The 15,861-nt window shown below is 38.0% G+C and overlaps 2 protein-coding genes across 3 annotated transcripts; both read right to left on the bottom strand.

Moving 5' to 3' along the window:
• Positions 1 to 1,985: 1,985 nt before the first annotated feature.
• On the bottom strand, positions 1,986 to 8,185 carry LOC116015062 (BRCT domain-containing protein At4g02110). The gene is made up of 10 exons (XM_031255061.1): positions 7,312 to 8,185; positions 7,131 to 7,220; positions 6,921 to 7,025; positions 6,630 to 6,731; positions 6,431 to 6,515; positions 6,009 to 6,078; positions 5,809 to 5,853; positions 3,045 to 5,393; positions 2,743 to 2,959; positions 1,986 to 2,639 (listed from the first exon to the last, which is right to left on the bottom strand). The coding sequence occupies exons 1-10, from the start codon at positions 7,417 to 7,419 to the stop codon at positions 2,109 to 2,111; spliced, it is 3,702 nt and encodes a 1,233-aa protein (XP_031110921.1). The 5' UTR covers positions 7,420 to 8,185; the 3' UTR covers positions 1,986 to 2,108.
• A 3,902-nt stretch (positions 8,186 to 12,087) lies between these two features.
• On the bottom strand, positions 12,088 to 15,237 carry LOC116015064 (phospholipase A1 PLIP2, chloroplastic-like). 2 transcript variants are annotated; one of them, XM_031255063.1, is made up of 4 exons: positions 14,373 to 15,237; positions 13,589 to 14,146; positions 13,068 to 13,484; positions 12,088 to 12,973 (listed from the first exon to the last, which is right to left on the bottom strand). In XM_031255063.1, exons 1-4 carry the CDS (start codon positions 14,958 to 14,960, stop codon positions 12,419 to 12,421), a joined length of 2,118 nt encoding a protein of 705 aa, XP_031110923.1. In that variant the 5' UTR covers positions 14,961 to 15,237; the 3' UTR covers positions 12,088 to 12,418. The 2 variants fall into 2 exon arrangements, with proteins under 2 accessions (XP_031110923.1, XP_031110922.1); XM_031255062.1 differs by having other exon boundaries at positions 12,088 to 12,976.
• Between the last annotated feature and the right edge of the window lie 624 nt (positions 15,238 to 15,861).

Here is a 15,861-nt window from a genome sequence, read left to right on the forward strand (position 1 = left end):
CCTCATCAGAAGGAGCTGGATTGCTTCATAATCCAACAAAATCTCATTTTTATTAATTTAAACATTCTTTTTCGTTTCAAAATCCAAACCAGGCTAGTATTCAAAATCAAGCAAACCATGTACACACTACACTCATCTGCATCTACCTTCCCACTTGTCTTTTCATGTTTGACCTCCACTCATAACCCACACATTCCTGCATTTCAAAACTTAACACTTAAAATCTTTTAATACATAGATATCTCAACTTAGATTATGCTTTTCTATCTGTACATTTTGCACACAAGAGCTCTCAAGATTCAAACCTCTACATTACCACTTGATAAGTCATGAAATAGCCTAAAATTGTGCTTCACCTATACTAAATTTTTGATTGAATGCTAGGCAATTGTGCCGGAATGAGGCCTTGTTCATGTGTTTATGGTTAGAGGAAGGAAAATTTGGACTTAGGCATACAAGAGCTTAAAGTGATGACAATTCAGGGTGATACGAAGACAAAATGGTCCAAAAAATGGATGGTCAAAAGCATAGCAAGAAGCAAGGGAGCATCAGAGCAAAATAAAGGTCCAAAAGTGTCCCAGAAGAGTGTCACACTGTGACCATCAGTGTAACGCTCTGACTAGCTTTTAGATGATCAGGTGTCACGTTGATGGTCAAGCCATGACCACCAGCATAACAGCCTAACCATCCAAAATGGCCTAGCCTGTCACGTAAAAGATCACACAGTAACCTCCACCGTGACCTACTAGGCCACCTTGCGGGTCTTGAGTGTTACGTTGGTAGTCACGTTGTGACCACTAGTATGACTCCCTAGGACCTAAAGGTTGATTTCGAGGGTCACGATCACCTTCCCGCTGTGAAGGTCATCGTGACCTTTGGCGATTTGCAAGGCACTGGGCCTAACCATGATGAAGGTCACGACGTGACCATGCATTCTAAAGGCAGTTACTTAGTGTGGATTTCAAAGTATAAATAATTGAAGGTGTTATTTTTACTTTATCTTTTTGAATTTCTAGTTTCCCTTTACATCTTCTCTCCACAAAAACCATCTTAGAACATTTATCCATTGTAATCCATAATTTCTTGAAAGATTGCCGCATGTAATTACACTTTCAACTTCAATTTCAAAATACTTTATTAAATTCAATAACATAAAGTTCTCTATTTCTCATTCTTGCATTTTACATATTTTGTAGTTTGAATTCATTATGTATTCCTTCAATTGATTTGTAGTATGTCAATTCAATTATGAGTAGTTAAACGCATTTGGGATTTAGATTAAATTTCTTTGCATGGATGCCAATATGAATTTGAATTGTCAAATCTAGGGCTTGCAATGTCTATACAATGAATTTGATTGTGAAAATTGATGAAATGTATTTACTCTTGTTTGGTTAAGGCCCTATTATGCAAGAGGTTATTGGATTTGGTGTTTCTTCTATGAGAATAGGGATTCACCATAGTTAAATCTTTCACATTTCTAATTTGTCTTTAAGAAAAGGGAATTGGAAGGGATAAAGCACAAAAAGATATTTGATTAATTATCTCATATAGTCTAGTTGCTATGAGAAGTGGACAAAATCTTCTTTCACAGTTCAATGTCCATGAAAATGGCGTTAGTACTTACTTAACCCCCTCACTTTCATTATTTAGCATTGCTTGGCTCTCTTTTAATATTGTCTTCACTTATGCTATCTCGTATTTAACTCTTTTTTACAAGTTTTTTATAACCATTCTTTAAGAGCGATACTCACTTAACACTCACTAAAAATCAACTTGCACACCACTAAAACAAAACTTTTGGGTGATCAATAAAACTAGCAAAACTAAATTAATCCCACAAGACAACACTTAATAACTCACACTAGAATGCTTAGTCCACTAGGCCTGATAAGCCATGCAGGATGAACATTGAAGTGGAAAAGGGGATATCGAGCAGCTGAGTCCAGAAGGATGCAGCCAGCCCAAAACGCAAGCTGTTGAGTGTCGATCCACACCAAATCGCATTATTTCACTAGCGACGTCACCTACTATACTAATGGCTTTTAAAGCTATTGATACATAATCAATAAAACACAAAATGTACGCCCTCCTGGTAAGAGTAAGACTCAAACTTTGCAACGCTTCCTCTTTGGTTTTTTAGAGCCACTTTCGTTGGGTTTACATTCCGGGCAATGCCAGGCTTCTTTAGGCACATCTTCCAGCTGAGGATTGCAGCAGCCAATATGAATGCCAACACCACACCCGCATATCACCATTGCATCTCTCGCATCATCAGACCCACAAGCTTTACACGATATCTTGTCACTGATGCTATTATCATCTCCTGATGGTGTCGGGTCTTCAACCGCTTCGCAGCGTGTTACAAGTTTCTTTAAAGACTCCTCTGCCCAAGCATGGGTGCTGTACTGAACGTGCTTGTCCAGGGAGTAACCAGGCTTGCAAACATACTCTACCAAGTAATCAGCTGAAACGCAGGGTATTTTGTGTTCCAGAAACTCTTGAACCCACGCATCATTGCGTGGGACTCCTGGAGCCACAATGGCAAAGTCGATATTTGACTTGAGGACACGAGTGTAGGACGGAGAAGTTGCCAATATAGTGCCATCCCCAGCCTTGACAACACGCTTCAAAGTATCCTAATTCATGGAAAACAGATATATTCAGCATATAGACATATTTCGCAGAAAATTATCAAACTTTCTGGTGATTATCGTAACGGGTGAAATAATGAATGCATACCAATGATGGCACAAGTAACTCTCCATATACTATAATCCGCATTCCATAGAATGCACCATGACCAGTTCTCTGCCTTTGGAGCCGCCATTTCCTTGGGGCTTCTAAGCTGATAGCTAAATCTTCAGTCAATCCCTTTCCGTGCCATTCGTATGGTTCCTCTTCCAAGAATTTTCCTGCCTCATTGCAAGCAGTTAGATAATCCACCTTCAGGATCCACCTGCAAGGAATGATGAAATAAGACGAGAATATCTTAATAGATTTAAGACTACTAGTGTGTATTGTCACTGTCAATAAGGCGATACCTTCCAGATGCTGCAGCAGCAAAAAACTTTTCAGTCCTGCGAACAGGATCTGGAGCAACAAAATGTGTTGCTTGATATGACCACTGGTGAGAGTCTCTGCAAGATTTCCCTCTCAAACGTTTAATGACCTGCTGGAACTCCTTCCTCTGTAGCCTATGCCCGGAAAATATAAAACACCTAGCCACAGCTTCCACTTGGAGATTAGACATGCAAAGCTTTTTACATGATCCCAGGATCATTTTTCCAACTCCCTCTTCCTCAGGGCTTGCATTTAGACCACCTCCAGTAGCTTTTGCATTGCTCACTATTTCATTAGACTTACAGGGCTTTTTATGAGCCATATTTTCAACTCCTTGCCTCTGCTGCTCTCTGCTAACAGCTGGTATGTTCTCCTTTTCCACTTCCATGGAACTGTTTTCTTTATTTGTATCAGCAAGGTTTACTCCTGCAGGGGTACTAGATGCAGGTCTTTTTTGCTTCCCCACTCCCTTCTTACTTTTTCCATTTATGACTCTCTTTCTTTCAGCACCTTTTCTAGACTCTGTAGATTTCTTAGCAATTGGACTGGCTTTCTTACTACTACTCAAGGGGGATGTTTTATCTTTTTTCAATTTTACCTCTGTAGCATTCTTCACAGAATCAGTCTGATCAACCATTGTTTTCAGAGCACCATGCCCTGCAGGATGGTTACCAGTACCTGAGTTGTTTTCAGTGATTTGTTCATCTGTCTTGTGGACATTAATTTCCTCTTCCGCAAAATTATCTACTGAATGTTGCAATTCAATGTCATTAGAATTATCTCTATGGACCGCCACATTGAACTCCTCTTTGTCATCTGGAGCTTCGGTCTCATCAAACAGGGGTTCAGTTTGTTCAGCTTCAGATTCTAAAGATCTACTTTTACCAGTCTCTTTGCTACTATCTGCATTATCCATTGCAGGAACATCAACCTTCTCAGAGTTTAATTTTTCATTGCCTTTCATCTCTTCCTCACCAGTTGAATTGACTGCAGTTTTGTTTAGGTAAATAGAACCCTTCTGATTTTTAGCACGCCCTTTACCACTAGTCTGCTTTGAGTTTTCTGTCTTCTTGGAAAGATATCTCTTCCCAAGCATTCTAGACTGCGGGTTGGACTTTCCTCCTTTGGGCAATTCCATGTCAGCTAACTCATCAAATTTTTCAATCTCCATTCTGCTTCCAGGTGATTTTGCGTTGATGCCTTGCAGCTCATTTTCTTGCACTTCAACATCAGCACAGCCATCTTTAGAACTGCCTGGGGAAATAGCTTTACAGCGTGTATTGTTGCTGCCCAGGCAGGTCCTTAACCCCATAGTTTCAGTCAAACCAGTCTCAAGTGCTTCCTTACTGCATTGTTGTATAGTAGAATCAGGAGTAGCAATTTTGCAGATGTTAACAGGAGAACTATTTGTAGGATCTAAAGCATTCTTTGCATCAGGACAACAGCCATTATCCCGTGAAGGATGATTACTTGTCTCATGTGCACCATCTCCACTAGGAACAGCCGGTAACACTTCAGTTCCACTTACAATCAAGGCATTATCTCCCCCGGTTCCTTGTGTATGAGTAATCTTTTGCATTTTCGAGCTATTAGATGGAGTGGTCATGATCCTCTTCTCTGGTAATATAGAACTTTGCACATTTCCACAAGATGATGCAACAACCTTATGAGCATCAGCACTAGCAGTATTTAATCCATCTTGTTCAATATTTAATGATGTTAGGCTTTGACCATCATTATGTTTTCCAGCACTGACACTGGGAGGACTTCCTCTGTTGCTTTTCACTTCTGTAACAGGACTGAATTTCCTTAAGCTCTTTCGCGAGTAACTTCTAGGACAAGATTTTGACGCCTCAGGAGGCGATTGCTTGGTAGTAGTGCCAGATGCCAAAACATTATCATTTAATAGAAGGCCAGAAGGTTTCTCACCAAAAGTAGTAATTTCACGAGTGTCTATCATCTCAGGATGCCTATTCTGAATTTGTTCAAAACCAGAGATAGGACTAAGTTTTGATCCCTTTCCAGCTGATAACAATGGTTTAATGTTGCTCTCCTGATCTGATAGCACTTTAGATGCACTTAAATTTAGGTCTCCAGAGAGGTCCTGCTTTAATGAGGATTGCAAAGGAGATTTTGTATTTTTTGGAGAGGTAGCAATATTTGAAGTGGTCAAATTTTGAATTTCCTGCTTCAAAAGGGATTGATGAGAACTTTTTGAATTCTGCGGTGTGGTCACAAGTTTTCTCTCTCCATATAATTGTGCAGGAATGTCTTCCCTTTCTTCTTCAGAATCCTTAGCCTCAGCTTCCATCATCTCCAACTCATATCCACTATGAAGAGCAGCAAAAAGTTTAATATGTCAGCATGTGATTCACTAGCCTTTCATAGAGAAGATAGATCCTATTGAGGTCCAAACAACATAGAGGCCATAATCTCTACAAAATGTTATGCCCAAATTTCTTTCTTACAAGAAGGGACAATGACAAGAAAGCTGTGTTAGCTCATTTATCTGCCCTACTCAATTTCAAGCATGAGCGCAAAAACATACTATTAATATTGCAGGATAACAAGCATTCACGTGTTTAGTCGCAAAAGTTTTTACTTTTGGCAAAGTTCCCAAATTGCAGATACATGCTTCAATATGCAAACATTAGGACCAGCAAGAGATGATCCTTTATTCCTATAAACAGTGATCTTTGAAATCCTAAGTCAAATTTTAAAGGAAAATGAAATTTTACATCTCACCTCTGATCATAGCGAGTTTCTGGAAGTAGACTCCAAGACTTTAAACTGCGAAAGGAAGTGAAAAGCATAGGATGTAAGCTTAGAATTTGGCAAGTTTCTATTTTGCATAAAATCTACAGCTGTTCATAAATCAGCATGCACAAGCAGGTTTCTGGAAGAGAGAGAGAGAGAAAGAGAGAGAGAGAGAGAGAGAGAAGCACCAATCCTCCAACCACCGATGATTGACAATCTTTATCCGCGACATTCTCCTAGCAAGCTCATATTTCTCCCCTATTAAATGGAATTTGATTCAAAAGATACCTCATGGTGAATTGGTGAGGTGATAGTAAATATTCAGGGAAAAAAAAACAAGTAAAGCAAGGATCACCACATAGCTGAAATACTATTGGAGCATGAAATGATGAAAAGTTGAAAGGAAAATGGGAAGTGATTTTTCATTGTTTGATGAGTAAAAAGTTGGGCATGTCATAGCTTGCATTCTTTGTAGGTGTAATGGTGGTTTGCCAAGATTTGGGTACTTAAACATAAGCAATTTTTAGTTTTCAAACACCAGCTAACACTTCAGATGATTTGATATTAATCCCACACATTGATGGGAATAATTAGAGAGAGGGAAGCTTACCCTCAAACTTGTAGCATATAAGATGAGTAACCTTGTTTGCTACTAATGGCTTTGAAAAATTTGCACCCATCAACCCTACCATTGTCTGCAAACAAGAAGCAATCAAAGAGTGAGATCACAAAACCAGATCATTAAGACAATAAACACATGTATAGGAAGTGTTATTTTGTCAAATATTAATGAGGAAGCATGCACAAACCATAATATCATCTCTGTCTTGACGAAGATATCCAGTCAGGCAAATAAGCAGAGACTTGGCACCTGGAATGCCATTCAAATCCCTCAAAGGTCTATACATAACCTGTCATCAACAACAGTTCCTTTTAGTTGAAATGCCCTTCAGACAGTAAAAATGTGCAAGAATTGACACAATATGATAGCTATCTACTGCTAATTTTGAACATTAAGCCAACAACATTTAGCAATCAGCATCATTTACTCAAAACATATAAGCATTTATAATCACACTTATATTGCCATAAAAACTTACTGAAGCCGGATCAACAAGCATTCCCACTTCAGAGCTATGATCAACCCACAAGCTATTCACCACCGTTTTCCCGTCCCTTCGAGCAGAAACACACATGGGATCATCCTTTTTCCCACACCACAAAACACCAATTTCAATAATCAGAGTATAGAATTAATCACACCAAGAATCAGCATTACGCTAAGCAATTCAAAGTCAAAATACACTCACATAGACAATTTTGTCAACAATAACATGAGTGCAATCTGGACAATACCGACTGACATCCACTCCACCCCCATCCAATAGCTTCGACCGAACCTGACAACATTCAAAAAAAGGAGATAAAAATCAAGATCTTTAGCCACAAAGCCAGGAAATATAAAGTGGGATATTACGAAGGAACTAAAACCTGTTCTTTCTTAACGGGGTCGAAGCCGAATAGAACGAAACGAACGCCTATAAAAGCTTTGGAGGGGTCGTCGTGCATTATATCCTCCTGTTTGCTACTCTCAGCCATCTGATTCTCACTATCAGTGGCAAATAGTGAAAGATAAAGAGAAAATTGAGAAAGAAGATACACCGAAAAAGCTCAAACAAATAATTGATTGAAGAGTGAGTAGAAAAAAGACAGAAAATTGGAGGAAAAAAAGTCAAAAGCTGGCGGGGCGTTAATTGGATGAGTTTTGTTTCTCAGATTGCTGCAAAACTTCTGGAGGAAGCCGGAGAGAAGAGAGGGGCAAATCCGAAATTAACAAAATAAATGAGGGAAAATTGGAGGGATTTTTCGTTTTGATTTTTGTGCGTGGTGGCGGGAGAATAATTTTTTGGATACACGTGTCCCGTATCCAGACTCCACACTTGGGCCTTTTGTGTCGGTTATATTGGGCCCTCAAATGGAACAAAGCCCATTAGGATTGTATGACTCATATATATTCTGGTTGAATGCAAATGTAAGACGGATTTTACGAGGATTATCCAATCGTTAGACACGTGGAAATGGTGGAATCATGAAATGTCTTGTACTGTACGGCAGGAATGAGAAATTTGATGTAATGGCTTATATTGAGGCAAAATTGGTTTCGTGGACTACCAAAGCAAATAAGCAATAAAACTAATTGTAAACGACGGAGCTATCGTGGCGTGGGTTGCGTGCAAGGATCATCCATTTGGCCGTTAGCACCAACGGCAACGGAACTTTAGCGTAAGGCACGAAACGGTACGTCACGTCGTTATACACACATTAATAACCCCCTATCCGTAACATACACCATCATACTTTCAAAACTTATAAATATTTAACTATCACGTATATTTTTAGGATACACTAATTGTAGTGCCATGAAACCAGTTCTCACATAATTTATATTTATAAGTTTTGTTGATTTACAAAAATGTCTGTCGTTAATAAGATAAACTAATTCAACTTGCTTATATTTTCAAAAAAAAAAAAAAAAAAACTTAACTTGTTCATCTTTATCAATTCAAATCAATCAAGTCGATAAGTTAAGAGCTTTCACAAATAGTTGATGTAGTTTCTTTATTATTATATAACTTGGTTTCTATATATAGGTAAGCATGCATGTGAGATGTAGGCTTATACGAAAACAAATAAATCCTGGCACCTAATAAGGGTGTGTTTGGTTCGCATATGGGAATTGGAATCGAAATGGGTATCAAAAACTTAGTAAGGGTAATGGGTTTTGGTGAAAGTATTTAGCATGTTTGGTAGTTGGGTGGAATGGGAATGGTTATTAATAGTTGAGGAAGAAATGAGGAAGTGAAATGAAACCCTTATTTAATAAAGGTATGGATTTTCTCATTAATGAGGTATTCCAAACCCATAGTAGCATTCTCAAAACCTATCAACCAAACACTAGTAATCATTTTCATACCCATTCCCTATGTCTAAACCCCCAACCAAACACACCCTAAGTAATATAGCATGAATATAACAACAAAACAATGGTCCAATCTATCCAACACTACTACTCTATAATTACTCATCTAAATGATATGAATACAATTGTTGAAGAAAGTGTGGTTGGGGGCAATTTACATTGTGCACCAGGGTCCACATTGTACTGTGGACCCTAGTATAATATACAGAATTTGACTTCATAAATTACATAATTATGTTCATAATGTATATAATTAATGTTCATGACACACATACACATACTACACAGAATTCACGATCATAATGCACATAACTCATATTCATTATATCGTATTTATGTGTATGTGTATTATGAACATGAATTCTGTATATTGTGAAATCAAATTTTGTGTATTAAATCAAGGTCCATATACCACATTTAAAATTAAAAAAAAAAAAAAGGTCCATATGCCACAGTGCACTGGACATTGGTCCACAATATAACGATGGGTGGTTGGGATGGTGGACTATGAATGTGATGTACGCAAATTATGCTGTGGACCCAGGTTCACCTTGCAAGGTGGACCTGGGTCCAAAACTACGTCGTTTTTTTTTTGTTTTTTTTTTATTAGTAAACATATTGTTGAATCTAGAGTTGTCCAAAAATGTGCGAATGTAGAGGTTTCAAAGTGTGAATGTAGAGTATATAAATCGTGAATGTAAACTTATGATTGTGTGAATGTAGAGTTGCCTAGAAATGTGTGAATGTGGAGGTTTTAAATTGTGAATATGGAGTATACGACCTGTGAATATAGAGTTTTGAATGTGTGAATGTATAACAGTGGTAATATAGTTATTAAACATAAATCATGTAATATGTGAATGTGGAGTTTACAAATTGTAAATGTAGAGTATAGTGTATGTGAATGTAAAGTTTGTGTTCCACATTTTAGGCCAATATGTTTAGAAAAAAAAAAAAAAAAAAAAAAAAGCGGTGGGTTGCGTGCAGGAGGATCCATTTGGCCGTTAGCACCAACGGCAACGGAACTTTAGCGTAAGGCACGAAACGGTACGTCACGTCGTTATACACACATTAATAACCCCCTATCCGTAACATACACCATCATACTTTCAAAACTTATAAATATTTAACTATCACGTATATTTTTAGGATACACTAATTGTAGTGCCATGAAACCAGTTCTCACATAATTTATATTTATAAGTTTTGTTGATTTACAAAAATGTCTGTCGTTAATAAGATAAACTAATTCAACTTGCTTATATTTTCAAAAAAAAAAAAACTTAACTTGTTCATCTTTATCAATTCAAATCAATCAAGTCGATAAGTTAAGAGCTTTCACAAATAGTTGATGTAGTTTCTTTATTATTATATAACTTGGTTTCTATATATAGGTAAGCATGCATGTGAGATGTAGGCTTATACGAAAACAAATAAATCCTGGCACCTAATAAGGGTGTGTTTGGTTCGCATATGGGAATTGGAATCGAAATGGGTATCAAAAACTTAGTAAGGGTAATGGGTTTTGGTGAAAGTATTTAGCATGTTTGGTAGTTGGGTGGAATGGGAATGGTTATTAATAGTTGAGGAAGAAATGAGGAAGTGAAATGAAACCCTTATTTAATAAAGGTATGGATTTTCTCATTAATGAGGTATTCCAAACCCATAGTAGCATTCTCAAAACCTATCAACCAAACACTAGTAATCATTTTCATACCCATTCCCTATGTCTAAACCCCCAACCAAACACACCCTAAGTAATATAGCATGAATATAACAACAAAACAATGGTCCAATCTATCCAACACTACTACTCTATAATTACTCATCTAAATGATATGAATACAATTGTTGAAGAAAGTGTGGTTGGGGGCAATTTACATTGTGCACCAGGGTCCACATTGTACTGTGGACCCTAGTATAATATACAGAATTTGACTTCATAAATTACATAATTATGTTCATAATGTATATAATTAATGTTCATGACACACATACACATACTACACAGAATTCACGATCATAATGCACATAACTCATATTCATTATATCGTATTTATGTGTATGTGTATTATGAACATGAATTCTGTATATTGTGAAATCAAATTTTGTGTATTAAATCAAGGTCCATATACCACATTTAAAATTAAAAAAAAAAAAAAGGTCCATATGCCACAGTGCACTGGACATTGGTCCACAATATAACGATGGGTGGTTGGGATGGTGGACTATGAATGTGATGTACGCAAATTATGCTGTGGACCCAGGTTCACCTTGCAAGGTGGACCTGGGTCCAAAACTACGTCGTTTTTTTTTTGTTTTTTTTTTATTAGTAAACATATTGTTGAATCTAGAGTTGTCCAAAAATGTGCGAATGTAGAGGTTTCAAAGTGTGAATGTAGAGTATATAAATCGTGAATGTAAACTTATGATTGTGTGAATGTAGAGTTGCCTAGAAATGTGTGAATGTGGAGGTTTTAAATTGTGAATATGGAGTATACGACCTGTGAATATAGAGTTTTGAATGTGTGAATGTATAACAGTGGTAATATAGTTATTAAACATAAATCATGTAATATGTGAATGTGGAGTTTACAAATTGTAAATGTAGAGTATAGTGTATGTGAATGTAAAGTTTGTGTTCCACATTTTAGGCCAATATGTTTAGAAAAAAAAAAAAAAAAAAAAAACGGCGTCGTTTTTGGACCCAGGTCCACCTTGCACCTTGCAAGGTGGACGTTTTTGGACCCAGGTCCACCTTGCAAGGTGGACCTAGGTCCACGGCATAACTACTGTGTTATGTATGCATGGGCTTATAAAAAGTGGTAGTTGGGCAGTAGTTAGATGAAACTAATTATTTAACATTGATTGGGAGATAATGAGCAAATTATTGTGTGGACCACAGTCCAAAATAATGTCGCTGAATTTTATGAGTTATAATACATTATGTATTAGAATAATGAAACTGCTAGAGTAAGATAATGTAAATTATGTGTTAGAGTAATATACTTTGTGTTAGAATAAGTACATTATGAGTTAGAATAATGAAACTTATGGAGTAAGATAATATACATTATCAATTAGAAAACTGTACTTTATATGTTAGAATAATGTACATTATGAGTTATAAAAATATATATTGTAGCGGATCGCGTGATTTTTTTTTTTATTAGAGAAACGACATCATTTCCGAACCGTGGTCCACGTATGTGGACCGAAAAAACTATTGGGAGATAATGACGTGTGTGTCAATTCTCTAATAAATTTGTATTAATTATTTAATTTAATTGTGTAATATAATAAACCCTATACGACTAGCTGAAGAGATGTACTCATGTACATTTTGTTTCTAAAATAATCTTAAATGGAGCATTATATTTGTCATATGATCTAATACTACTCTACATTACATTACATGTTCTGTTTTTTTCTTCCCCCTTTAATCTAATCTTTCATCTATTGCCTAAATCTATAATTATCTATCTGCAATTCCCCTACTATTCTAAAGTCTAAACACCAGGGGACATAAGATTCTTCTGCAATCAAATGAATAAAGAATCATCTAACCATACCATTTCTAGATCACAGCACAGCAGCATGCTTGTCTGCTAGCTTCAATCAACGAAACATAATCACATTGAATGCTCTGAGTATCAAGAGCGGTGCAGGGAGCAAGAACATGAGAAACAAATGCATGTGCTGGGCTGCAACGACTGTAAATCGCTTCAGAGACTCTTTCCCACTTCGAAACATTCCAGCAAAAGTGAGTTGGCCAGGGCGAGGGCGTACCAATCTCCCGACAAAAATGTCACCATTATTAACTCCGGGAATCACTATCAGCGGCCACCATGATCTGCGGGGCTGCTCTCTCTTTGATTTTCTGATCTCTTCATAAATGATGGTTCGGACAGATTTCAAGTATGATTGCATGTCGTGGTCTCTTTGTATGGTTCCTCCCGAACCATATGCTGAGCGGTCGCTCAGGATCTCGAGTGGATGTGGAGAGTTTAGGAACGCGGTCTTTGCAGCTAGGATTTGTTTCTCTGCATCATCATCTGTCACGGGGGGACTTAATAAATATAGTCCAGGCCCGGGAGGAAGCAAGTCATGGCTTGGAGAAAACTTATTAGGGGGCTGCAGAATCAGGAGGTCTCCCATATGAGCATATAACAGCTTCTTTTGGGGAGAACAAAATAAGAAATCACATTAGTCTAAAGAAAAACGATTGAGAAAAGCATAGACAAGAAATTGGAGGAAACATTTCTACCTGGTTATTTAGACATGGATGGTTACGGAAGCTTCCATTCACAGCTTTGAGAAATTCTGCCACGTGATTGGGATAACTGCAAGAGAAGGCTCGGGGTACAATATCTCGGTGCAATGTGATTGACTTGACATGGCTTCGAGGCAATCCAAGCTTCTGGAGGAGGCGGTCTCCTCCACACATGATTGTTGGTGAACCAAAAGTTATAACGGGTAGTAAAGAAGAAGGTGGAGCTTCTCCTCTTGTTAGTAACATGAGGTTTACAAGTAAAGATAAGCTTCCTCCGAGGGAATGTCCAGTGAAACGAAACAAGGCACGATCACCGTAGGATTTAAGGTGCGCTAGAACTTCTGGCAACATCTGCTCATACATGCCTTTTGCAGCCTCATATATACCTCTGTGCACAAGCACATCCATGCCCTAAAAAAATAGATGCATTGGTGCAAGAGATGCTTAAAGTGGAGTTGGAGAATTTAGAGATCGAGCTCTCAAGAACATAAGAACACACTGGGAATAACTACTACCTCAAACTCAGTTGGTTCGAAAAGAAGATTAGCTTGCCAAGATGCTAATGACTCGGACCCCTGAATGACAAAAAATCTCGTTGCACTTTGATCATCATCGCAAACAAACCATTCACATGGCGACAACCGTGTTGAGTTCAGATCATCAGCAACGGCCTGCTTTACTTCTTCCTTTGCAGCAACTACTGCTGTCACCGAGTCAGTCGTGGCCATTAGCGAAGCAACTTCCCCATTCCTCAAATCTACATCGTCATCTCTTCCAATCCTTCTCCTTGGTGTACCTCCCTTCACCCCTACCAGAGGAAAACGAGAACTAAACGGTAGAATGCTCTTTGTATGAGAAAGCAAATACGAAGCTGCAGAGGCAGCTATATGGTAAGCAACAGATGCACTTATACCAATCCCATTTGTCCTATCCCCCTCAAATTCTTTCACATCTCCTTCCTTAGCTTCAGCAACTTCATTCCCTTTTTTCATTTGCCCTTCACCCAATATTTCTTTCTTCTCTAAAGATGAAGTCACAAACCGCAATCCATGAAATCTTAAAAGATTTCTTGGCTGCACCATCATAACAAGTGTTCAGGAACGTAACCCTATTCATGTGATTGCTAAGTATATTGATAAAATGAAGCTAGAAAAAAAATATAATGTTCTTCTCTAACATGACATGAGACATTAAAAGATCAGAATGTAAAGATGTTAAGTTTTGGGCGCAGTGAATCAAACAATTACTTATGCATATAGATGAAAACGCAAATTTCAGAATGGGGGAGAAATGCATTACCTTGATTTGGGGTATGGAATAGGCTAAATTTCCCAAATAAGACATCTGCCGATACAATTTAGCTTCTTTTAATGAAACACGGCATAGCAGCTTCGAGAATGAATCCCTGTCGAAGTCTATTTTGTCGTCGTCGTCATCAACGGCACATACATCGGACTCTTCATCGGCATCACTGCATCCGCTGTCGTCTGGAACACTCATTTTCGCAGCCTCGGAGTTCCTAAGTCCACAGCTTTTGTGGCCTCCATTGCGCAGAGACCGCACGCGGAGTATCTTCATAACCCAATTATCATTCTGTTCCTCCGCCGCCCGTTTCTCGGCATTCTTCTCCTCCTCCTCGTTTTCGTCGATCAAAACGACGTCGTCACCGGCACTGGCACCGTACCGCCGCCTTCTCCCACCGGACCACCGAGATTTACGGAAAGACAACCGCCGAGGGGAAATAATCGACAGTGACGGGTTCTCCACTGAAACCCCCGCACAAGACCGCCCAACGGATGAAGCATTAACGTGCGAGGCACGGACATCCAACGCAGCGCCGCCGGCCACCGCGATCGGAGGTGCCGCCTTCAAACAAAGACTGTCCATCTGGTTGGCGTTGGAAGGTGGTGGGGACCCCAGAGCGACCCCGCCCAGCGTGGGCTGTGTACTTGTGTAGAACGTGGAGCTCTTAATTAGTACTATCGATTGAGTTGTAGAAGGATCAGAATTCACAAGAGAGAAGAGAGAAGGAAAGCGTCTGTTATAACGATACAGAAACAGAAGGTTGCTTCTGCGTTTATAACCAAACGGTTTACCAACCTTTCACACACTTTCTCTCCCATGTTTTTACGCTCATGACTCATGAGTCTCCACTTTTTTTGTTCCTCCTCGCAATCCGGAAAATCCTAGACTTCAAAACTCCAAACTTCTTTTTCTTTATTTTTCCCCCAATTTTTAATGGGAGACACTTCGTTAGATCCAATACCAAGTCAGATCCGAAGCTTTAAAATCACAATGCTTTGTCTCCAACTCTTAGTAAGAACGGTCTATTGAAATTGTATATTAATCTTATTTATTTATGAGATAATTTATTTCATTTGTGATTTTTTACCGATTATAATTATAAAATATGTTTTATTCAAAATACATATACAAATAACAATTACAGATTTTTGCCAAAGACCTTGTGGTCTAGTGACACTCGATGTCCCGAAAAATACTCTTACATAGATGATGGAAGTGATACTACATTGTAACAGATTCAGTAGTACTCAAAAAAAAAAAACAATTACAGATTTTTAATTATTAATTAAATAAAGTGTAATTTTGTAAGTATAGTACTTGAATACATAGCATTAAATAATTATAAGTGTTCGATACACGATATGTTAGGTTTATATTTTATCATATACGTGAATATTGCTTAACATACACAATTAATTAATGGGTACTATCCCACCATTTTAATTACCAATGTGGTAAACACATGGTTTGAGATTTATATATT

This window comes from Ipomoea triloba, chromosome 4 (genome assembly GCF_003576645.1).
Source record: "Ipomoea triloba cultivar NCNSP0323 chromosome 4, ASM357664v1".
NCBI lineage: Eukaryota > Viridiplantae > Streptophyta > Magnoliopsida > Solanales > Convolvulaceae > Ipomoea > Ipomoea triloba.

What these genes read in the sequence shown, in the direction of transcription:
- LOC116015062 (XM_031255061.1), bottom strand. Translation starts at nt 7,419, where the DNA reads ATGGCTGAGAGTAGCAAACAGGAGGATATAATGCACGACGACCCCTCC. An exon ending in CATCGGTGGTTGGAGGATTG is followed by an intron (nt 5,854 to 6,008) that starts GTGCTTCTCTCT and finishes TTCCTTTCGCAG; the next exon opens with TTTAAAGTCTTGGAGTCTAC. An exon ending in AGTTACTTGTGCCATCATTG is followed by an intron (nt 2,640 to 2,742) that starts GTATGCATTCAT and finishes TCCATGAATTAG; the next exon opens with GATACTTTGAAGCGTGTTGT.
- LOC116015064 (XM_031255062.1), bottom strand. Translation starts at nt 14,960, where the DNA reads ATGGACAGTCTTTGTTTGAAGGCGGCACCTCCGATCGCGGTGGCCGGC. An exon ending in TCGAACCAACTGAGTTTGAG is followed by an intron (nt 13,485 to 13,588) that starts GTAGTAGTTATT and finishes CTATTTTTTTAG; the next exon opens with GGCATGGATGTGCTTGTGCA. An exon ending in ATCCATGTCTAAATAACCAG is followed by an intron (nt 12,977 to 13,067) that starts GTAGAAATGTTT and finishes TCTCCCCAAAAG; the next exon opens with AAGCTGTTATATGCTCATAT.